The following is a 24,854-nucleotide window of genomic DNA, read 5'->3' as shown; positions in this document are numbered from 1 at the left end:
AGTTGTATGCTTTGTGCACATCCTATTGCTCTAGTGGAAAAAATGTAGAGAGGGCCGAAATTGGGGGTGCCAAAGAAGAAAAAGACGCCCTCTTGACATAAAAAATTCCCTCTGTAGTAGTGGTATAGGTATATAAATCTGGCTCCAGTGGAAGTGAGCCAGAACCCCCATTACCAATACTACTACATCGTTTCAGAATTGGCATGATGAGATTTCAAGATCTTCCTTTTTGAATTTGTATAGTGGTTATAAGTGTCCTAGAAGTTGAAAAATATGTAAAACTGAATTATTTAATTGTAAGGATTCATTGCGATTATTTTGTAGTTGTAGTTGGGCACAAATGTTCAATTGGGTATTCGTTAGGCACAGTTGTATGCTTTATGCACATCCTATTGCTTTAGTGGAAAAAATATTGTAGGGGGTGCCAAAGAAGAAAAAGCCGCCCTCTCGAATCGCATCATCGTTTTTGCATAAAAAATTCCCTCTGTAGTAGTGGTATAGGTATATAAATCTGACCCCAGTGGAAGTGAGCCAGAACCCCCATTACCTATACTACTGATATCCTTACATCTTTGCTTGAACATATTAATATATATCTTGAGTAAGCCAGACATGAAAAACCCTTCTTGAACATTAATTTAGGTACTAACATATGAGAGACCCAGTTTATTTTCCCATTATCATCAAAGCGTTTCAGTATCTGGTAACATGCCTTTTGGTATCTATACTTTTAAATGTTCAATAAGTGGAAGTCTACGCCAGTAACCTTTGCAACGACTATAAAAATGGACACATAAGTGACTCCTTGCAACATGCCTCATAACGACACCACTTGACGACCGTTTGGAAACACCGAGACTAAGGCCTCCCTTAAAGTGAATCCCTTGATTTCTGCACCACACACTAAAATTAGTCCCATCTTAGTATCAAATATTGTTTGAATAGCATGAAAAGGTAGTCTATGAATATGCATGCTAGCCTTTCTGGGTTGAATAGATAGGGTTTCACAAGCGCTTGACCACACTAATCTCTGAGAAAATAATACCTAGCTATTTATGATAGGTTACAGTTTTCATTTGAACTCCTGAATACAGCCACTTTCTACACTGCGTAAGTAACCACCGTTTCTAAAAACTATTATGTTAAACTTATTCAAGAAAGCATTTGCAACTTCTTACACAAACAGAAGCAGCCCGTTCAGCGCACTTTCCTCAAGGTCTCAGAAATTATGAACACCATCATGCATATTCAACCTGATGCAATTACCTTTGGTTCGAGCAAAGGCATGCCTACTACAACCTCAAACAACATGCAAGTACCAAGCCTAAAGTGATGGCATAAAACTAGAAGAAAATACAACTTGGATTTTCCTGTTTCAAGCTGACCGCCTTGTGGATAGAGTGTCAGCCCGGAGAGAGAGGAAGGTCAGTGGTTCGATCACTGGTCGTGACATACCGGAAGAAGTGAAACTATTGTTCTTGTCACCCTACCTGTCGCTGGGCATAAGTGAGATAAAACAAGGACTTGATGCATGCTGCATTACATGTGCATAGCCATGACCATGGTACACGGCACGAGTCTGTAGCAGGAATGTATATAAGTTCTTTACACTTGAGAGAGACAGAGGGAAACTATTTATTATTTCAGGGTGTATTACAGAACTGCCCAAGCTCGGGGGCTTTCATACTAGCAACTCTACGGTATGATTAATTATAAAAAAGGTAGGGGTCGTCTGTAAAAGAAAATCGAGATGTAAAAGGATATTAGACAGCTTAGATAAAAAGTTGATTAGGCGAACATCTACCAAAAGCCCCAGATCACGGTTCCGGCATGCACAACAATGACATGATTATGTTTACCTGGTGGTTGCACGGTCCCGTTTCGTCCATCTGACAGCAGCAACATGTAGTCAGTGGAATGATTCTTATTCTCCCAGGTTTCGTCAAGGTCAATGATCTGAAAGCCCTGGCTGCCATCGAAATCCCTTCTCCTGTAGTGCAATAATTAATGTAGTCCGCGAAACATTAATGCACAAGGCTTATGAGCAGAATATATCCCCGACATGAAGGAGAGTTCTTGAGGAATTTAAAGACCCAATTAATGTTTCCGGGACTACATTAATTATTGCACTACAGGAGAAGGGATTTCGATACACTGCACGTGTCGATGACCGAGCAGTTTTCAGGTGGAAATATTCCATCCTGTCTAGGACGTCTCACTATATGCGCATCAATCCTGACAATGGCAGTCAGAGCTTTCAGATCTGGGGCTTATGGTAGATGTGAGCTAGTTTTCCAGGCGAAAAAGAAGACTGGCGAGTCTCACAAGCAAATGATTGGTGATGCGTTCAAAGACTGGTTGGAACATCAGCTACTGCAGTCTTAACAACTCCAGTGTCATTGTCATTCAAACGCACACATGTCAAATGGTGACAAAGAAAGAGGCAACACATAAGTGCAAGGAGAGATAAGAGTTTATTTTTATATAGCATCGCCACGCTGAGATTGATCGTCACTACCGGAAGGCTAAGGCACACAGGACTGCAAGTCGTAGGTAACGTTGTTTCAGCGTCCTTTGGCATTACCTGAAGTTTTGGGAGTCTGTTGGAGAACACTGGAAAGGAGCTATTGGAGAGGTCTAGAAGTATCTCTGTCTGCGGTCTGGAGGTGTCTCCAAGTGTCTGCTTCTTTCGCCAAATCACCTCGCTATTTATGCAGAGTTTTGACATTAAACTTTTGACTGCATAAGGATCGTTTCCCAGCCAAAATGTAGTAAACATCTTGTAATTGTCGACTTACTGACCGGTCATCTTTTTGCGTTGACCCATGGCCAGTCCGTACAACGAGGTGAACAGAATAATAGAACTTGGTCATACAATGATACTCCAAGTCGGTTTGTCAACAAGTTGTTCCGACCAGTTCTTGACCCTGGACAGCGACCTCTGTCAATTCGCAGCAACAAACGAGTTATGTTACACTTTGCTAGAATCACATCAGAGGCATTGCAATAGGCCCAAGATCGCGTCCTTGAAATAGAACGTCGTTACCGACAACGTGACGCCGTAGATATCAGCCTTGTTTCACCAGTATCATACCTTTGGGTGATAGTACAGACTCAGATACGTCTTCAGTTCAGTCAGATGTTGGCTAAATAAATCATCTGTAGAACAACCAATTCTTCTTGATTCAAAAGCCCCCAACCATCCAATACTCGTCCCGTTTCATAGCTTTAACTATTCCATCACTTTTTCAATCATATATAATGCATCACATATCTTAATTGCTATCCTCGTCAACGCACTACTCATTAAAGTACAATAACAACAATATTTTGAAACCACCCCCAACTCGGGTGACATTTGCAGCGGTGGGAATGCAAGGGCCGGTGTGAGGTCATCACCTCGGGACAAGAGTTAGGCAATTACCTCAGGCTATAGGCCGTTACTTAAATGCACGATAATACGAATATTTTCTAAGTTTATCATCAATGTACCTGTAAAAGTACCTTTTAGGCTACGCAGTGTCATTTGAGCACGCCAGCTGATAAACGTCATAAATTGAAGAACCTTATTTTTGATTGGGAAGTGTCTGGTGAGTTGTTCCCCATAGATGTAGCTTGGCAACGTAGATAAACGCCCCCCCCCCCCCCCCCCCCCCCCCCCTGTTCATTAAATGGACTTGTCCAACATTACCGAGCGGACTGTAGTCGGGAAGTCATCATTATTTAAAATACAGGAAATTATTTTTAAAGTTTGTACATTATGTTAACATTCTTAATGAGTTATACATATGTTGTTTTTCATACAATATACACTGGCCTCTCAACCAGGAATTCACCGAAAGAAAACTTTCGGAAGCTAAAGAAATGCACAGTCACAAACCTCACCAGAGATCAAGGGTATCAGACATCTTGTCTGCATATGAAGATCTAATCAAGCAATAATCCTTTATAATTAGTATCCAATTAGCTTGTAACAACTGTTCCATCCGTTTAATCCTTATTCTTACTGTACATCTGGCTTCATCGCCCATGTGCTTCATTACCTTGATTCCCGACATTGGTACAGTGTGTGAAGCCCATTTCTGGTGCCCCCCTCCGTGATATTGCTGGAATATTGCTAAAAGCGTCATAAAACCATACACACCCACTCACTCATTACCCGTGTGGTGTTTGTATTCTTACTGTACATTTATGCTTCAACCAATTATCTGTATGCTACTTGTTATAAAACATTATCCCTAATGTTGAATACAGCCTTTCGAGAATAGCCTATTTTAAACATCTATAGTTTTAAGACAACAGGGATAAATAAACTCAAATGTTCCAAACGCTGCTTTTAGCAATATTCCAGCAATATCACGGCGGGGCACACCAGAAATGGGCTTCCCACATTCTACCGATATTGGGAATCGAACCCGGGTTTTCGGCGTGACGAGCGAACGCTTTAACCACTAAGCTACCCGACCGCCCCCACCGCTAAGGGATAACATGTCCACATAGCTTCTTGCAGAGTACATTTCAATTTTGACGTTTCAGTGACAAATATGATGTCTGATGCAATTCCATATTTTGATGTACCATATGAGAACAACTGACTTGCCTTTACATGTGTTTGTGACAGGTGGGAGTAAACGCTCACCTTTTCACGAACACCTGGAAACCTCACTATTCAATAGTGATTCTATTCAATAGTGGTGATTAATAAACACATCCGCATGATACAGTCGAAATCGTACAATGGGCTGTTTTTTAGCAGATATTTTTAATGATTATGAAAATGTTTTTTGTCGCTTTTATTTCTCATCAAAATATGTGAACATATATAAAATCGTTAGATATTAACTCCTGAGTTCAATCTGGAAAAGATTAACGTATAATATATAAATCTATTATAATAATTTTAGAAATTGAAGCTACATGTAAAGATATATCAAATGATCACCAACAGTTTTTATTACAATATTGATATCTTGAGACAATTCAATAATTTTACTCTTTCACAAGCCATGCTATAAAATGCATGCTTAAGTAAAACTTTATGAACACTAAAGATAGTCATTACAAATTTCAATATTCCCTAAGAGAAACATACGTTTTTTTTAAGTTCCGCTGCATATATTCCCACGAATGAACTCAACTTGAATGTCCTATTCAGTGAATATAAAACGACAACGCCAGAGGTTAACCAGACCCGATTATCCAATGAAGCAGATACCATTGTGTGTTAACGGAAAAGTCAGTGTTCAGTGACGACAGGCGAGTTCAGTTGTCTGAGACGGTGTAAGGGAGGTAACTCAAGCATACTGATTATCAATGCTGAATCAATACTATGAATACATTGTTTACTGCACATATATAGAAATAATTATCTCAAAACAAAAATAACAAGATCCGTGTCTGTAGAATGAAAGAATGCGGAAGTTTAGGGAGATATTAATCAGGCGTAATGTGACAACAGAATGTATCATTGTTAAGCTTGTTGCATGTCATACCAACTGAGTACTGGTATGTTGTGCCTTGAAATAAATAAACAGTAACGCCAACTGAAGCCCAGTACTATGAGACACACACCGACATAGTTTCTATCTACAGGTTTGGGTATTTACCAATATTCAGCAAACAACGAACACGGACCTTGAAGCTGTTGATCACAACCAACAATGTCGACATCTGTGTTGGGGTCACGTGGTCTACTTTCGTTTCAGATGAAACGTGTATGGTGTATTTCTCAGAATTTCAACATATTGCTGCAATGTGAATTTCGACATTGACTAACAAACAGATGGTTATGTTTACTTACTGCAGTAACCCAATCTTCCCCTTTTCGATTTTTAACGTATTTATGCACATACCTCTCAACATATGTATTTCAGTTTACTAACATACTCAGAATAACTCATGTCAGTTTAATATTCATTTTTATCATATAATGGGTAGGTTTCTCGGCAGGATAAAGCCAACGGATAAAAACGATATCCGTTGGGGTCATATGCGGATAGTGATGCAAATATCAAAGGTCAAGTAGGACAACTTTCACTGTTTACAAACAAACATGGCGTCGCCTCGTCATTCGGTGATCGAGTCAGAATTAACCATCGGGAATCAGGATAAACTACAGGGATAATTGCTCTCATTATCAAAAGAACAGTCTAATATACTGAAAATAAGGGTCTATCTGTGACGTAGCTAAGGCATTTTATAAGTTTTTGCAACTTTGGAGATATACATTTCGAAACAATTTTGCGAGGGCACGAGGCCTAGCCTAGGTCCGACTTGGCCCGGGCGGTCAAAATCAACTTTAAACACACAGATGTATCATCAAATGGATTCACATCCTTAGATTAGTATTATATCTACCTAAATGACACGTTATTATGTCACGGTACATCGTATTTAAAGAAAACAAGGTGCTCAAAGTCAAGCATTTTTACTGCATTTTCTTAAGAAAATCTATGTCAGAAGTGTTCGGTCCGACATAGCCCGGGCTGTCAAAATCAACTTAAACTTCACAGATGTATCATCAAATGGATTCACATCTTTAGATTAGTATTATATCTACCTAAATACCACTTTATAGTGTCTCAGATCGCTGTACTTAAAGAATACAAGGGGCTCAAAGTGAGCCCTTTTCCCTCTACATTCTCAACATTTTCCCTCTACATTCTCAACATAGTCTCTATCAGAAGTGTTTGGCTTGTGTTGGGTCCGACTTGGCCCGGGCAGTCAAAATCAACTTTAAACACACAGATGTATCTTCAAATGTGTTTACATCTATAGATTAGTGTTATATCTACCTATATACCACTCTATAATGTCACGGTACATCGTATTTAAAGAAAACAAGGAGCTCAAAGTCAAGCATTTTTACTGTATTTTCTTAAGAAATTCTATGTCAGAAGTGTTCGCGTATTTTGGTGCTTAAGTCACTTGGAGATTGTTTAGCTTCATAAACTGTTCATTAGAAACATGTCAGACAGCTTTGACATCATTGATGACTTAGTCTTATGAGATGTGTAAACCTTAGGGGAAATGAGCTCAAATAAATACAGAAACAGAGGGTCTAGAATTGCCACAGTGTTAGGCCCGAAAGTCTATTTAGGATTTAAATTGTGATTAAGGAAGTAGAGGGTAGAGAGAGAACAAGATAACAAATCTAAACAAAAACTACCTGCCAAACGAGTGCTAGTTCGTTCGTAACCGTAATCCGTCACAAACTGTGTGTGTTCGATGAAGGAAATACAGCACTTCAGATCTTTGTTTACTGAATACACCTTGACCTATAATTTATAAGATATTGAAGCTACATGTCCGCCCATAGTTTCGAGGAAATGTCCTGGCTACACTTCAAGGTTTCGTGCTCAACAAATATATATGAATGTATATGATATCTCATGTTGATGTACTTTCATAATGCAATTCGACAAAGAAGATGTACAGATGCCTCGACAGCATTTTTGGCAGTCAACTACAAGTACAGGTAAACATGACTATTAATGCTCATGTGTGACAGGTTGCCCATACCTCGCCGTCACATCTGTACACAAAGCAAGTGCATAGTCTAAACTAGGCTACATTTGCATTTCTTTAGCCGTTTACAGATGCCTCGACAACATTTTTCACACATGAATGACTGCAACCTTGGCTCTCAACTAGTACAGGTAAACATGGCTATTAATGCTCATGTGTGTCAGGTTGCCCTAACCTCGCCGTCGTATCTGTACACAAAACAAGTGCATAGTCTAAACTAGGCTACATATGCATTTCTTCATAAATCCTTCATAAATCATATTTTTGCCATTCATTTCACATATGCCTCGGTAGAATTGAGGTAGGGGAAGGACTTCTGGTCAGATGGTTATATCCCATTAGTTAGACGTCCCATTAGTTAGACGTCCCAATTGTTAGACATTTTTATTTAGGCAAAGAGGGAATATACCTACAGGTGTAATGGATCAGTCCTAATTAGATAAAAGTACTGCGTAGGGATAGGGGACTCACAGTTGAGGGAGTATATATGTTATAATTTCGTTTAATTAACCTAAATTACCTTACTCTCAGCACAGGTTCAATAGGCATGAGATTAACTATGTAAACTATGGAGTAGCTTAATTGTCTCACTGTATGATCAGTTGAAGGAGTTGAGTTTAGATTATCTACTCATCAAACAAATAAATATGATATTTGGGTACGTATCATTGTCAGTATCGATATGGCTGGTTTAAGGAAAGTAGAGTAAATCACCTCTCGGCGTGGAAGTAAGCAGTTGATATTAGATGGATATATTTACAACAGAAACCGCGAGAGGCAAACCTTACACATTGGAGTTGTGTCGTCAAGACTTGCAATGAGAAATGTACGACTGTCGGCGATAAATAAACTGTAACAGTTATTAAATGTAAAGTGTACATTACCAAAAACTGTCACAAAGTGTTGTTACAAACTGTATAAAATTTATCAAATGTAAAGTGCCATTAAATGTTAAGTATAATATTAAAGTATCTATTTAAAGCTACTTTGCTTTGTTTGTCAGATCTTATCTGGACTATTCCATTTTAAAGTCTGAGGTAACAAGCATAAGGATGAGTGTGCACTCAACCGTTTAAAGTGTTGTTATAAGCTGTATAACTATTGGGACGTCTAACTAATGGGAGGACACCGGTCAGATAACAAGGTGAGGTGAGGTGAGGTGAAATTGGGTTTAACGTCGCGTCCAAGATTATTGCGCTTATATAGAGTTTTTTGTCCTCCAAGATTATCGATAGCTGTCAGTAATGTCTCCCTAATATCATCATATAAGGTACATTGGAAGAAGAAATAGAATGAATTTTCACAAGGAGCTCCGCATTTACAGGAAATAGTGTCAGATAATTAACACAAAACAGGTTGGAATTTAGTGTGCTACAATTGTGTCTCAATCTAGTGTGCAATATGTTTGTAGAACCGCAATTATAGTGCATAGGTGGTGATGTAGGCTGCTCAGATGCGACAGCTTTAAAATAAGATATTGACGGACTATCCCTGATTCCTGATGATAGATTATTCCATTGGCCTAATGTATCTATAATATAAGACCTTTTAAACGTAGATGTCCGTGCAAATTGAACTACATAATCATGGCGGTTTCTGATATTATAACTGACCTTCTGTGACACAGCTGGTGGTATAAGATCAGTTACATATGAAGGACATGGCTTATTTATTATTTTATACATAGTTACAAGTTTGTTGACGTTTCTTCTATACGCTTGTATATATGTATCCACGTCACACACACCTAGAACAAGTACACTTATTTGAATATTACTAATATTACATGAATGTTACTGAGCAGTCAGAGTTTATATTTTTGCGCTTAATCAGCAACATTAAGCCTTTCACGTATATTACAACTTTGTAAGTTAACTTTCCTTTCCAGAAATACCATAGCATGGTGACAGAGATGAACTTCTACACCAAGAGATGTGTCATTGACTAAAATCTGCTTTGTTAATTTGATTTCAAGAGATAGCCTTCACCTGGAAGGAATTTATATTTGTATTATTTAAATTTTTCTTTTCATATATATCCCTCTGAATTTTGGGTTTTGAAATAGCATGTCGCAGAAATAACTCCTGTTGGACCCTTAGACTTGCAAGAATACGCTTGTGCCTCTTGCTTTGTCAGACCAAACCCATACTGTTGAATTTCACAAAAGCTTTAAAAGGGTTAAAGCTATTTTTGGAAGTATAAATGGGTTGATTGGTGACTACCACAGAAGTAGCAAATGGAGTTATGTCCGATGAAATTCTCTATTTTGACTTGTGCTGATCGTTTCCGTGTTTTTCGGGTTTAACAACTAACTTGCCTTTGCGTGTGTTTGTTCCACCGGTGGTGCAGGATACGCTCACCTCTATGCAAACACCTGTTATCCTCACTGTTTGATAGTAGTTTATACACGTTAGTATGTATAAAGGTATGTCATCTTAATATATCACTTCTGTCATCCCTCTTTTTGAGGTGTACTACAAACATAAATCAAAGTTTCTTTTGAGCTATCATGAATATCATAAAATAGTTAGCAAGTCTATGCTTATCATTCCCTCTACTACTACCAAAGGCTCTAATTGTGGCTAATTGTTACATATTCTTCACGAATACTGTAAATCATGAAACGTGTAACCAAATTAATGCGAGTTTAGACCGCTGGCTAGACTAACATCTAGTTTCTGAAATGAACATATTTTACAAAAATAAAAACAATTGTTTGATTATATTGATAAAATATATAACTGCAGTAATCTAGTCTTGCCAAATATGATTGACTTGCATCGGTTGTATTGGACTTATTTGTTTCAGGAACTGAATGACAGGCCTAAAATGCGTCACGAAAGTAATGCGATTAACTTTGCTTTTGACCTGTAAAAGCTAACCAGCAAGCGAAAACACGGCGTTGTTTACAATGAACGCATGTCTAAACAAACATCCTTTTTTTATATACTTAAGTAGAAGTATCACGATGGACAGTGCATACAACTGTTTGGCAAACAATGTAAAGCAATATTTTAGATTCAGAATCAACATACCATGACATAACAGAAACATATATATTAAATTGTATATATTCATATTTGCCGCTATTCACGATAAATTTATTTACCGTCACTGTTTAAAACTACTCTGAACTACTTGTATGTATAGATCATCTTATTTGTAAACAGGAGACGGACGTATTATATATCTAACAGTTACAAAAGTCTGCTGAAATCTTCTATTTCTTTATTATGTAAAATGCTGTCCACATGAATAAATGCCAATTAGTTCATAACACTCCAAATATAGTTGTCATAATGAACATAGTTTTAAAGTATATTTGTCACATGCAATAATACTGTCCGGTATTATTAGTAATATTTTCAATATCAACCACATATTGTGAGAATCCAGTAAAAAGGAACTGAGTAAATCAGTGGTAAAATCTATCCATATATACAAATGTGTATATTTTTGGATATACCATATATATAAAATTGTATATTTTTGGATATACCATATATGCAAATTGTATATTTTGTATATATTGGAATTTTCCCTTGTGATACTTTCACTGGCCACTGACAAAGATTAGCAGTATTAGAATAAGAAATTAAATCCAGTATGACGTGATGTTGTGTAAGCATACAGAAAACTAAGAGAGCCCAACTTACTTCAGTTTCTGTACCGTACTTGCGCTTACATCCTTTTGCATCCTGCGTATCATTCAACCTGTCGGATCGACTTGTCCCGGGTAGTGAATAATCTTAAACATCACGACTGTAAAACAAAGTTGCTTACTTACTTACTTACTTACTTACTTACTTACTTACTTACTTACTTACTTACTTACTTGTGGTTAAAGCGTTCGCTCGTCACGTCGAAAAGACCCGGGTTCGATTCCCGACATGGGTACAATGTGTGTGTGAAGCCCATTTCCGGTGTCCCCCGCCGTGATATTGCTGGAATATTGCTGAAAGCGGCGTAAAACTAAGAGAGCCCAACTTACTTCAGTTTCTGTACCGTACTTGCGCTTACATCCTTTTGCATCCTGCGTATCATTCAACCTGTCGGATCGACTTGTCCCGGGTAGTGAATAATCTTAAACATCACGACTGTAAAACAAAGTTGCTTACTTACTTACTTACTTACTTACTTACTTACTTACTTACTTACTTGTGGTTAAAGCGTTCGCTCGTCACGTCGAAAAGACCCGGGTTCGATTCCCGACATGGGTACAATGTGTGTGTGAAGCCCATTTCCGGTGTCCCCCGCCGTGATATTGCTGGAATATTGCTGAAAGCGGCGTAAAACCATACTCACTCACTCACTCACTCACTCACTCACAACATTTCTGATAGAGACTATGTTGAGATTGTAGAGGGAAAAGGGCTTCACTTTGAGCACCTTGTTTTCTTTAATTACAGCGATCTGAGACACTATAAAGTGGTATTTAGGTGGATATAATACTAATCTATAGATGTGAATCCATTTGATGATACATCTGTAAGGTTTAAGTTGATTTTGACAGCCCGGGCCAAGTCGGACCGAAAACTTATGACAGAGATTTTCTTAAGAAAATACAGTAGAAATGCTTGACTTTGAGCACCTTGTTTTCTTTAAATACGATGTACCGTGACATTATAAAGTGGTATATAGGTAGATATAACACTAATCTAAAGATGTAAACACATTTGAAGATACGTCTGTGTGTTTAAAGTTGATTTTGACCGCCCGGGCCAAGTCGGACCCAACACAAGCCAAACACTTCTGATAGAGACTATGTTGAGAATGTAAAGGGAGAGAGGTTCACTTTGGGCCCCTTCTTTTCTTTAAATACGATGTACCGTGACATTATAAAGTAGTAAATAGGTAGATATAACACGTGGTCTGTGCAACCCAAGAGGGGGCTTTAGGGGTTGCTTATATAGAATTTGGGAATTTTGAGATTTGGAATAGATGCCGATGGGGTTGGGGAGGAGAACTAAGGGAGCTGGGTATGGTGGATGTTTGTTTGTTTATGTGATTTTGATTTGGTAGGTGGTTATTGTGTTTTTAGATGCGTTTTGTTAGTTTCGTTTTGATTAAGAATACGCCTAAGGCCTTGAAGTTTTCTAATTTATTTTGTGGGTTTAGTATTGCTTCTAGAGTGAGAGCCTTGTTTATATTGAGGGTGGTTTGTAATGCGGTTCGATGTGTTTGGTAGTGTGTGCAGTGGATGAGTGCGTGTTCTGGGTTTTTCTAGTTGTTTGCAGTGTGGGCAGTTACCTGTAGTGTGTTTTTTTTTTAAATTTAGGTGGTCATTTAGGTTGGTGTGTCCTTTTTGGGAGTTTAGTGATTACTCTGTCGATTTTTTTTTGATGGATGGAGAATTTTCGGTTTGGTTAGTGGTTCGCTGAGCACTTTTTTGATTTGGCTATTTGAGTTTAGATATAGGTTATGCCATTTTTGTGATTTTTTGCTTGTTTACACTTTTAATTTCTGATTTTGAGATGGGTAAGTTTAAGCTTATTTCTGGGATTTTGAGGGATAGTTTAGCTGCTTTATCGGCGTTTTCATTACCGTATATTCCTACGTGGGCGGGTATCCACAAGAAGGTTATTTGTTTGCCTGCCTTAGTTAGGTCGTTGGAGCTTTTAAGTATTTGATTTATTAATTTAGGTCGGTTTTTGGTATTTTTGTTTTGGAGGGCTTGCAGTCCACTTAGGGAGTCGGTAAGTATTACGATTTTTTTGTGGTTTTTGGATTCTTGATTATGGAGGGCTGAGGCCATGCCCATTAGTTCTGCCGTGAATATTGATTGGTTGTTTGGGAGTCGGAAGGATTGTGTGGTTTTAGTTGGTTGTGTGGTTATGGACTCCGAAACCTGTGTGTTTGGAGGTCGGATCTGAGGATCCGTCCGTGTAAATGTGACACCAATTTGGCCAATTTTCGTGTATGTATGCTAGTGTGGTAGTTTTAGCTATGTTTGGGTCGGTTTGTTTATTTATTTGGCTAGCTAGTGTTGTGTCTATTTTGGGTATTTGAAGTTTAGGGGTGAAGATATTTGATCGTTTGCAGTTTTGTTTAAGATTTTTAATTTGGTGTTCATTTAGGTAGTTTGTTATTCTTTGGGATATTGGGGTAAGTAAGGGGTGTTTACGAGCTAGAGCTTGGATTATTGGGCTGATGTTTTGGTTTATTAAGTTTTGGATGAGAGGGTTTGATTGGGACGCGGCCCAGAAATTTGAGCTTAGCTGTTCCCTGCGTAGACTTAGTGGCATTTCTCCTGTTAAGGCCTGAAGTGAGGTGTTAGGAGGTGCCATGTTGGGTGCGTGTAATTAGTTTGAGAGCCTGATATTGTATTGAGTCAAGTTTTTTAGATAGAGAGTTGTTTAGGTCGTTGTATATGGCGCAGCCGTAGTCTAGTTTTGATCTAATTAGTGATATGTAGAGAGGGAGGAGGGTATCTTTGGAGGCTCCCCAGTTAGAGCCAGTTAGGCATCTTAGGGTGTTTAGGTCTTTACTGCATTTAGTTGTTAGGTTTTGGATGTGAGCATCCCAGGTGAGATGTTCATCGAAAAAAAGTCCTAAGAATTTGGTTTGTTTTTGAAATTTGATTGTTTGATTGTTTAGCTGGAGGATGGGGGAGGCGGGTTTCATGTTTTTATGTTTGAATACTATTCCTGTTGTTTTTTCTGAGTTAAGGGAGAAGCCCCATTTGTCAGCCCATTGTTGTATTTTATTAAGAGATTTTTGGAGTAAATTTTGGGCCATTTTCATGCTTTTAGTGCGGATCCAGATGGCTCCATCATCCGCGAATTTTGATGTGTTTACTTTAGGGGATAGGCCCTCGAAAAGATCGTTTATCATTATATTGAAGAGGGTGGGGCTGAGGATACTGCCCTGTGGAGTGCCATTTTCTAGGGGACATTGGTCCGATAGAGTTTGGTCTATACCCACGGTTATTTTACGATTGTTTAGGAAGCTCTGGATGTAGTTTATTATCTGACCTTTGAGTCCTATTTTTTCTAGTTTTTGTATTAGCCCATCGTGCCATACCATGTCGAAAGCTTTAGAGAAGTCTAAGAAGATGCCTGTGGTATATTGTTTATTTAGTTGTCCTGTCTTAATATCTTGTTCTAGTCGGGCGAGGTTATCTAGGGTTGAGCGGCCAGGAGTGAAACCGCTTTGATCTGGGTTTATGATGTTATTTTGTGTTAAGTAATGTTGTAATCTATTTTTAGCCATTGATTCCATTACTTTACATAAGTTTGAAGTTAGGGATATTGGTCTATATGAGTTAGCTTGATTAGCTGGTTTATTAGGTTTAGGGATTGGTATGACTAGGGCCTGTCTCCAGGGAGAGGGAACCTGTCCGTTTAGGTAGATGAGATTGTATAGTTTGAGTAGTGCATGGAGTAGTTTTAGGGGGAGTTTTTTAATTATTTGGTAAGAAGTTAGGTCTAATCCTGGGGCTGTGCCCTTTTTCCTGTTTTGGATTACGTAGAGGAGCTCCTCCATTGTGTAGGGTTGATTTATTTCTAGATTGTTATTGTTTGGTTCTTTTGTGAGTTTGTTTTCTGTTTTAAGTTTATCTTGGATTTTTTGACTGAAGTTGGTGTTACTGCTAACGGCAGAAAAGTGGTTGGCGAGATTATTTGCTTTTGGGCGGGGTTGGTTGAGTTGTCAATGTTAGGTGTGTTTTTTTATGTCGTTTTAAGCCTCTAATGGCGTGGATTTTGCGCCAGACCATTCTGGCATCTGTACGGTTATTTATACCTTCACAAAAAAAATTCCAGTCTCTACTTTTGGCTATTTGGACTAGTTTTTGAACCTGGTGGTTTAGTTCGTGGGCTATGTTTAAATATTTGTAGTCGCGTTTTCCTTTATTGAAGGCTGATTTACGTTTTCGTCTAGTTTGTTCTATTTCTACATTCCACCATGGTACCGTCGGTTTGCCTGTCTGTTGGAATTTTGGTTCTTGGTTTTCTGTTTGGATTGGTACGTCTGTATTTCCTATGGTTATGACTGCAATATGAGACACTAAAGTGTTATATAGGTAGATATGATATTATAACTAGTCTATAGATGTAAAGTATGTGTTGTAATTTTAGAAGCGCTTTGACAGTTATTTAAACGTGTCGTGTCAGTCCTATGACATTCGCGAATATCCACTTGCAGAAAACATCCTGTGTTGGTTTAACATGAATTAGTAAAGGTTAATTAGGTATGCCAAACACGTTAATTAATGAAAGAAGAGTAGTCAAAACACTGTCATTTCGAATTCCTGCCCAGGACATCACACCCCTACACGCTAAGGTCGGTGAGAAAACTTCTCATCAAAGAAAAGACACAGTCAAGACACTGACTTTTCGGTATGAATTCTCGGTATGTAGCTATAATTATCAGTTTATTACATTACTGAAGATACATTTTGATTCAAACTCAATGAAATGAGCAAAACTATCCGTTTCTGGACATTTGAGATCTGCCTAGATATGCACGTTTCGTTTTATTATTCTGCAATCGATTTTTAGTATTACCCGCTGGCCCGGCCCGGCCGGACTTTTCTTGGCCCGACTTTTAGGCAATCCCCCAAGGCTCGCTAAATAAAATGTTTATTCCTAATGCAGGATATTTACCATCCCCAAACACACTCGCGTGATAACCTCTTTTGATCTGTACGAACAGGTGATAAATATTTTAGGTGACTGAAATAGCCACCTGTTTCAAAACGATACATATTCATATATTATAGTACCAAAAGAACATTCATATTTAATATTGTTAAAGCATTTTCCTCCACTGGTTATGTTTAAGTGTTGTTACGATAATAATAACTCAATTAAAGACAATGAAAATACGTGGCCTTATGTTTCCTGTCATTCATGTTTAATTTACCATGTGCATGTTAACTTTTCACAATTGGTATGCTAGCTAGATTAAGTTTAGACAGCATTACAACAATACTTTAGTACCCATGTTTCCATCTGTTAATAATAAAGTATGTAATTGGCTGAAATCAAGATTCAAGGTCATTATTTAAAGCAGAAGCAGTATTTTATTCAGGTGTCTACTTTAAACGCAATTGGTACTAATAAACGGACAGAATATAAACTCACACATAGCACTTGTTACTTATGACCTACATTGGCACCAGACATTGGCGCAGGCCTCCGTTCAATAGGCCGAGGAGTTTTCTGAGATGCTTTCTCGGCTCTCTCCGTGGACGTTCGGGTGCTAACGAACGCTATGTCAACTTCCGCCGGCAGAGGGCGCGGTTTTCAAAAAGGGGTTGCAGACTGATTTAAGTAGTGTTGAACTGTTGAACATTGTGTATGTAAAGTATTATTGTTAATAATAAAGATAAACTAAGTTGTATATGTTATATCTTCTTATCCACAAGTTCCCACCGAAGAGTTAGGTTAGGTTATTTGTTGTTTAACGCCGCACTCAGGACTATTCAAGCTAAATGACGGCGGTCTGTAAATAATCGAGTCTGGACCAGACAATCCAGTGATTGACATCATGAGCATCGATCCACGCAATTGGGATACGATGACATGCATCAACCAAGTCAGCGAGTCTGACTACCCGATCCCGTTAGTCGCCTCTTACAACAAGCATAGTCGTCTTTTACGGCAAGTAAGGGTTGCTGAAGACCTATTCTACGCCAATCTTCACGGATCCCACCGAACAGTGATTGCGTATCATATGACTTGACAAAATATCTTATTCCCTTAGCAATCCATATTTATTTCATTTCAGTATGTTCTGGACAGTTATCAAGGTGAATAAATTAAATACATCGGATGAGACATATCACGATGTTGTCAAAACGGCAGGAAAAACGTCTCATAAATCACGTCAAAATAATTTATTACCCATGGGGGTTACAAATAACCGAGTTATTAAATAACGTATGTGTACTGGTGCAATATCGTTCACACACTCTGGATTATGTTTGCGTCATCCGGACGGCATTGTTGGCGTAATTCCAATCTTATTCTGACACTAGAAATGACGTCATAGCTGAAGACGTCATTCAACGGGAGTCAACAAACAAAACAACAAACCAATACGCCAACAAATTACAATGTTTTAGATTTATTTAAGAAAACACAAACGCCTATGAAAATGTACGAATTTACCTGTTTCTAAATGCAGCTAAAACAATTGGGTTTTACAAGTCTTCCCATAAATATAATCACTAATGTGTAGGTATTAAACTTTACCATTGAGTGCATGTATCTGTAACAAGTTCTTCCTTGTCAAAATGTAATGTTCACAGGCCCCGCATTTGTCCAAATGGCCCATTTTTGTCCCTACTCTTCAGTATGCGCCGAGGCGGCGCTAGAAAGCTAGCACAGCATGCGTTTCATTGACTTGGAAATATTCGGAGACACTCGCTAGCGCATCGGCACCCAACGGCTTATTGAACGCACCTACGGTCTAACTTCACTAGCTTTAAAACAGGTAGGTGGGGGGAAATGGTGCACATGTGTTCAAGGTTACTGCACTGCGACATGTGTGGTGTGTGTGTGCCATTCTATAGTACTAACTCACTGAGATACCCCACTAACACACAGTATACTGACTGACACAGTATACTAAACAATCCTTGATTACCCCACTAATGTCGAGCTACAGGAAAGGTTACAAGAACAATCTTTTCACTTCTGGTATGTCACGACCAGGAATCGAACCACTGACCTTCCTCTCTCTCCAGGCAGACACTCTATCCACGGTCAGCTTTGAACAGGAAAATCCAAGGCATCTGGAGCAAAGTTGTATTTTCTTCCAGTTTTATGCCATCACTTGAGCCTTGGTACTTGCATGTTGTTTGAGGTTGTAGTACGTATGCCTTTGCCTGAACCAAAGGTAATGGCATCAGGTTGAATATGCATGATGGTGTTCATAATTTCTGAGGCCTTGAGGAAAATGCGCTGAACGGGCTGCTTCTGTTTTTGCAAGATGTTGCAAATGCTTTCTCGAATAAGTCTGACATAATAGTTTTTAGAAACGGTGGTTACTTACGCGTTGTAGAAAGTGGCTGTATTCAGGAGTTGAAATGAAAACTGTAACCTATCATAAATATCTAGGTATTATTTTCTCAGAGATAAGTGTGGTCAAGCGCTTGTGAAACCCTATCTATTCAACCCAGAAAGGCTAGCATGCCAGATTGCGTGGTCAGAAAGGCGAAAACAAAAAGTTTTAGAAAATAATGAAAGAAATATGCAGTGCAATCCAAAAATACCATGTACAGGAGATTTTTTAATAATAATATTCACGAAAAAAAAAATCTTTTCTAAAAATGCAAATTAATGTATTAATTTATCCCAAGGTTGTAACCCTGATCACTTGGTGGGTATTTGGAAGGAACGACGCCGAGAATGAGGCCGTGTGTATTACATTGTTGAATTCAACTGCCAAGGAAGATTGTTGAGGCATTGGCATTATGACAGATGTTCGTCATGGATGGAAAGAAAAATGTTCATGAGAGAAACATTGTTGCTTTGAGCTGCGAGACAAAACACGTGTTAATGCCGAAGTAGCCAGCGACCTGAATGTAAGCTTGATGAAAATAATGTTGAAACCCATTTTCACGCACATGACAAAATTAATGTGAACAAATATTTATCTGAACATCGTTTCGAAGTCTGTGAGGCTGTCCGTATTTTAATATTTTTATCATCATTCCGACGTGAAATAATATAATGTCTTCATGTCTCAATTTTGCTAAAAGCAGAGCCCATTGTACGATTCCCACTATATTATAGGAATGTGTTTATGAATCACTAATAGATATGATACCAGGTGTTCGCGAAATAAGCGTTATCCTACCCTCACGATGGCACCCGTCACAAACACACACAAACATGATAATGAAAGGCAGATACTTAAAATAATTTAACATCACTACTCCCAGGAAAAGTACACTAGAATTCACTCTGTATGAAAACACTTCATCGAATACGGAAATAGTTCGTGAACTGTGGACTTCATTTTTATTATCCACGTATTATACATATATACTACTCAAAAGAAGTTAAGGAACCCACAATTCTTACATGTGACTATCGAGTTAATCTGTCATGGCATGAGAGATTATCCGTAGCCATTTGAAAGAATTGGATGTCCCTTAACCTTTTTTGAGTAGTATATAATGATCATTCTCTTTCTCGGAAGAATAGCTTTGACATGTACTGAAGTCTGAAGTTTTTCATGTCACTAGGCAAGTGCGAAGTCAGGACTGAGAAATTGCAAATAACATGTGAACTGACTGAACATAATAGATTTGCAAGTTAGACTCATTGACACATTAACTTTGTGGCTTCTGATGTCTGTTCTGGGGAGCATATGTTACCGTTGAGCTTCCCTCAATGCCTGCCCTGTTTCCATATGGCCATTCAAGGTGTGAGTCTGGTACATAGTATTGCTTAACTTCCTTAAAGAACTCTCCATCAATGAAGTAAGGATTCTCATCATCATCATTCCCAACAACATTGGACTCATCCTTGCCCATGAAGCCAGTGTGTCCCATGAGGTTGGTCCTACAACGTGTACGAGGAGATGGAGGTCTGTAGCCAGGTAAGCCTGCTGGACTAGGCATTTGGTATCCAAACTGAGGAGGAGCCATTCCCTGAGGAGGGGGGTAAGGTGGATGGTGGGGTGAGGCCATGTGAGGTCCAGGTGTAGACAGACTGAAGTAGTTGTACTTCTGGCTCAAGTTAAGTTGGGACTGTAAACGTGAATTGTTCTTTGCTGGAAAAACATGTCGCATAGGAGGCCGATATAGAAAAATTATGAGAAGTATTTCAGTCTAGTTTGTTTGTTCTTTTACGCCACACTCAGCAATATTCCAGCTATATAATGGCAACCTGTAAGTAATCGCTTCTGAATCAGACAATCCAGTGACCAATATTGTGAGCAACAATCCATGCACACAAACAACTGAGTCACCTAATTTGACCACCCAAGTCAACCAGCATTGGTTGCTGGGGACCTTTTCTAACCCGGAATCCCCATGGGTTTCAGTCTAGCAAAGACATCTGACCGGTAAATATCCCCAAGGTTCAGAGAGTGACTGACCAGGTGTTAGCCTGCCTCACCAAGGTAAACCAGCAATGAAGATCACGAGCAACAGTCTACATCAATAGTGCATTGACTACACAAGAAGCACAGGATACTGCTTACCTATAATACTTGTTAGCAAAGCATTATGTCTTAAGTCCCTCTTAAGTGGACAGTGAGAGAGACATTGTGAGACATTACATACAAATAAACACGAAACTTTTGAAACATGTAATATGCTGTAACAATTAGTCAAAGTGCCACACCAAATGACAGGGAATTATCCCAACACAACTGTAAGCTTCACCTTAAGATGTGTGATGACTTCTCTGGTCTCTCTCAGGGCCCCTACAAGCTGACTGTTGGACTTGACCAGCTCCTCATTGCGGGCAAGCACAATCTTGACCAAGGACTCTTGGGAGTAGGCCAGGGAACGGATTTTGGCATCCATGTGCTCTGGGCTTGGTCTGATGTGACGGCCAGCCTGTCCAAGAGTATGAAACATTGTACGTTGTTAACTCACCAACTGAATTCTTAGGATTTTAGGATTCCAAGGTAGTCAAACATGACCGCCATGGAGGAGGCTCAATCATAACTTGGGGTAGGATCAGTAGAGGTGGAAGAACCGATCTCCATGTCCTACAGCAGAGCACAATGACAGGTGTGCGCTTCAGGGATGATATTTTGGATGTGTAAGTGAGACTGTATGCTGGAGCAATTGGACTGGACTTCCTCCTCATGGACGTCAATGCATGATCTCATCGTGCCAGTGTCGTTAATGCCATCTTAGAGCAGCAAACCATTTTGACAAGTGATCTGACCGACTGCAATACTGTATGACACATAAAAAACGTCAATAGCTTACCTTCCACTCATCATTCTCAAAATAAGTCGACGTAGCTCTCTTCTCAAACATGATGCTTTCTTCCTCAGAATCGTCATCTTCTTCTTCTTTCTCCTCTGTCACAGGGACATCCTGGCTTTTGGACACAATTGCCGAGTTGTTGGTATTCTTGGCTTGGGATACAAGCAGTACATCAGTTCCTCTTTTAGACAATTCTTCAGGTGACAGATAAACTGTTTTAATCAAGGGTGCAGCAAAATGGTCACAGTGAGTTTGGTTTATTAAGAATCTTAGAATATCAAATGACACAAATACACTATATGTATTAATCTTTGGTTGAACAAGAATAACACCATTCTATACGACTGAGAAAATGTTAAACAGCTATGAAAAATGATCATCCAGAAGGTTTAGATTTAATTACTTTGGTTCATTGGGTAAGAGGTAGCACCCTGACACAAAGTCTTACCAGATTCCCTTGCCCTGACCAGCTCCTGAACCTCCTCAAACTTCTTCTTGAACTGTCTGGCCAGCTCCTCTGTCTGCAACACAAGACTCACTCACATGAGATGACGACATACACAGTCAATCCTAAACAAGAACCAGGAGATGACATATCTTCTCCATTCTGGTGCAATTCAGAAATGGAGTTTGGCTACTTATACCCCACTTTTGGTACATTGCCATTGGTTACCTTCAGTTCTGTGAAGAAAAAAAACATTGTTGTTCTGTATTTTTCAGTATCCCAAATTATCAAAAGGCACCAGTTCACAATTATACTGGTCTGTAAAGCACGTTTCATCTGGAAATATCCAACGGTTTTGGAGTTTTGCACCGGAAATGAGCACTACTCTCGTGAGTAGTGTCGTGAAAAAAAAATAAGCTCCCAAATCATCAAACAGCAGCAGTACACCACTAGACTGACCTGCATAGCAAGTTTCGACAAGAAATATTCAACACTTTAGGAATTCAGCTCAAGAAACGGAAAACAGATGGATGACAGACGGACAGACATGTTGATCGTTATATCCCCTAGTTTTTTTCATAACGGGAGATGGAAAACAGTGGATGTACAAGAAATAATTGTCTATAGGGCTTTTCATACAAACCCATCATAGAATATTCTAGCGGGAGCCCAGGACGTTTGTCACAGACAGGATTTGTTTTCCATTACTTCAAAACGTGCATTACTTTCCGGAAGAGCCAAACAATCTAATCCAATTTGTGCAGCATACAAATTAATTTTGTTGGTAAATCCTGAGGATAGATCATCCCTCCACCCCCAAAAGCTTAAATTCTTTCTTAACTGAAATATAGATGCAAACTGACGTCTCAAAAAGTAATGCTGCTCAAGACATGTCTGTTATTTCAGTGGTGACTGACCTTGAACCTGAGGGCAAACTGTTCAACCTTGGCCTCGTTCTCAGCATAGTCTTGAGCAGTCCAGCACCAGGCTGTCTCTGACGTTGACATGGGAGACAGAGTCATATTGCCAGCTATCAGATGATTACATGCTACTTTGTGTACTTGATCTCGCCTCATCAGCAATCGGTATTTATCTACAAGGACAGAAAGCAGAATGGAAAACATATATAAAAGTTTTATCATTTTATTGATCTAACAACATTGTTGAGACAGAAGAACTGAACAACACATTTTCAAAAAGTCTACTGTTGTTTAATATTACAGTACTAGTTTCAGTGGAACAGTAGACTAAACTTTGAACCCTGCCCTCATCGAGGCTTATGCCGAGCATGTTTATCATATCAAAAGGTTCTCTGTTGGTTGTTTAAAACAATATGATGGTGGCCTGTAAGAGTCTAGTCTAGATGAAATATGCCAATACCCGAGATGCCAGACTCAGTATCTTGTTTGAGGATCTTCATGTCTCCCACAGCTCTCTCCTTCCACTGGTTGGAATCCCGCACAAATCGGAACAGCTTCGATCTCTGGCAGTACACCACCTCCCAACCTTCTTCCCCTGCAAGGACATTTACATCTATATCACATATGCAGACAAGCTATGCCAAAAACAAAACAATAACTCACACAAAAAAGACATTATATGAACAGGAAAGTACAATTTGGCCTTGAACTCACCGGTTTTGACTTCAACTAGTTCTGGAAGGTCAATGATGGGCTTAAAGTCAATGTCATCACTCTGCACAACCTCATCATCATCAACATTGGTCCTGTTGCCTCCTGGGGAAGTCCCAAAGATCTGCTGACCTGCTCCTGACCACTGGAATGGTCGGTTCTCATCTGCCAGAGAAAACATAGAATGTCAGGCCAAGCGCTATGCTCAATAACCTGGGAAGGGACTTCACTAAGATTCCAAACAAAGGGCATCTGGCAAGCAAAATGGAGAAAGAACTTATTTTGTTCAAAATTGTGATATTGTTTTTAAAGTACCATTCTTCTTCAATTTAGAGTTTTTTTAACATTGTATATCAACATTGCATTTAATACTGTGAACTAAGCATTAAGCCTCTTCCTCGTTATTGATCCTGCTATGAGTGAAATACATTTGACCAAGTGATCACATTAGAATCTAGATGTAACTATATATTGACATCAATTAAGAGCATCCTAATTCCAATTTGGGAAATTTAGACATTTGCTTCAGACGTAGGGCAGAATAATGCTGGGAATTACATTTGTGGTTGAACAGGCGGCAAACAATTCTAGGACTGATGATGGTAACTGTCTACTTGCCTTTCTTAAAAGCATAACCAACTGCATCTCCCTGTGCAGCTAGTGTAGAAAAGGACATGCCTGAAGCCTGACCGAACATGCAGAACCCTTCACTGGCACCAGTACTGCCTGCAACACCTCATGGTCAATAAGTCATTAATGCAAACATCATTGCCTTTGGTGTTTGGACCATGACAATCCAGTGATTGATTTTGTGAGCAACAGTCAATGCAGTTAACACCAAGTCAAAGAATATGACCACCCAATCCGTTAAGTTGCCTCTTATGACCAGCATAGATTGCTGGGGAATTCCAACCAGTAGTCACCACAGGGATATTTGTGAATTAAAGGAACATAAAATAGGAGCATGTAACAGAAGCTCTTCCCTGTCACCATCCAATTACTCTCATTACTTACTGCCCCCAAATCCTATCTTGTATCAGTTTCACAATGGTTGGCTATTCAGTGTTAGAATTAAACGGGGACCCTGGGGTCTCTATTTAGTTTTGTATTAACATGATGGTTATGATAAGGACCCACTGACTTGCATGCTTGATTCTGACACTTATATTGATACCTCAACAAAGCTCCAGACGACTATCAAGACTGATTACTTCATGGAAGTGTAAATAATATAAACCAAAATCACTTACTACCAGCACTGCTTGAAACTTGAACTGAAGCTATTGTTGGTGCAGGACTTGTCTCCTCAGATTTTGCTGTAATGATAAACAAACCTAAATAAACTTTG

The 24,854-nt window shown here is 39.0% G+C and overlaps 3 protein-coding genes across 3 annotated transcripts in view; all 3 read right to left on the bottom strand.

Annotated features, from left to right (window-relative positions):
- Positions 1-5,685, bottom strand: part of LOC125371664 — a 151,380-nt gene extending 145,695 nt beyond the window's left edge. Inside the window, exon 1 of the mRNA XM_048391256.1 lies at positions 5,607-5,685. Coding sequence (XP_048247213.1) covers positions 5,607-5,670 — 64 coding nt within the window. The 5' untranslated portion in view covers positions 5,671-5,685. The remainder of the gene's footprint in view (positions 1-5,606) is intronic.
- LOC124120609 (RANBP2-like and GRIP domain-containing protein 8) overlaps positions 1-24,854 on the bottom strand; it is a 302,310-nt gene that overhangs the window by 154,711 nt on the left and 122,745 nt on the right. The window lies entirely within an intron of this gene.
- LOC125371663 (ranBP2-like and GRIP domain-containing protein 4) lies at positions 17,583-23,031 on the bottom strand. The gene is made up of 5 exons (XM_048391261.1): positions 22,793-23,031; positions 21,879-21,951; positions 21,431-21,642; positions 20,873-21,049; positions 17,583-20,233 (listed from the first exon to the last, which is right to left on the bottom strand). Exons 1-5 carry the CDS (start codon positions 23,015-23,017, stop codon positions 19,814-19,816), a joined length of 1,107 nt encoding a protein of 368 aa, XP_048247218.1. The 5' UTR covers positions 23,018-23,031; the 3' UTR covers positions 17,583-19,813.

The sequence above is a fragment of the Haliotis rufescens genome, unplaced genomic scaffold (genome assembly GCF_023055435.1).
Source record: "Haliotis rufescens isolate VD_foot unplaced genomic scaffold, xgHalRufe1.0.p SCAF_9, whole genome shotgun sequence".
Taxonomy (NCBI): domain Eukaryota; kingdom Metazoa; phylum Mollusca; class Gastropoda; order Lepetellida; family Haliotidae; genus Haliotis; species Haliotis rufescens.
The sequence above is the reverse complement of the archived record's forward strand: the minus strand, read 5'-3'. Positions and strand labels throughout refer to the sequence as shown.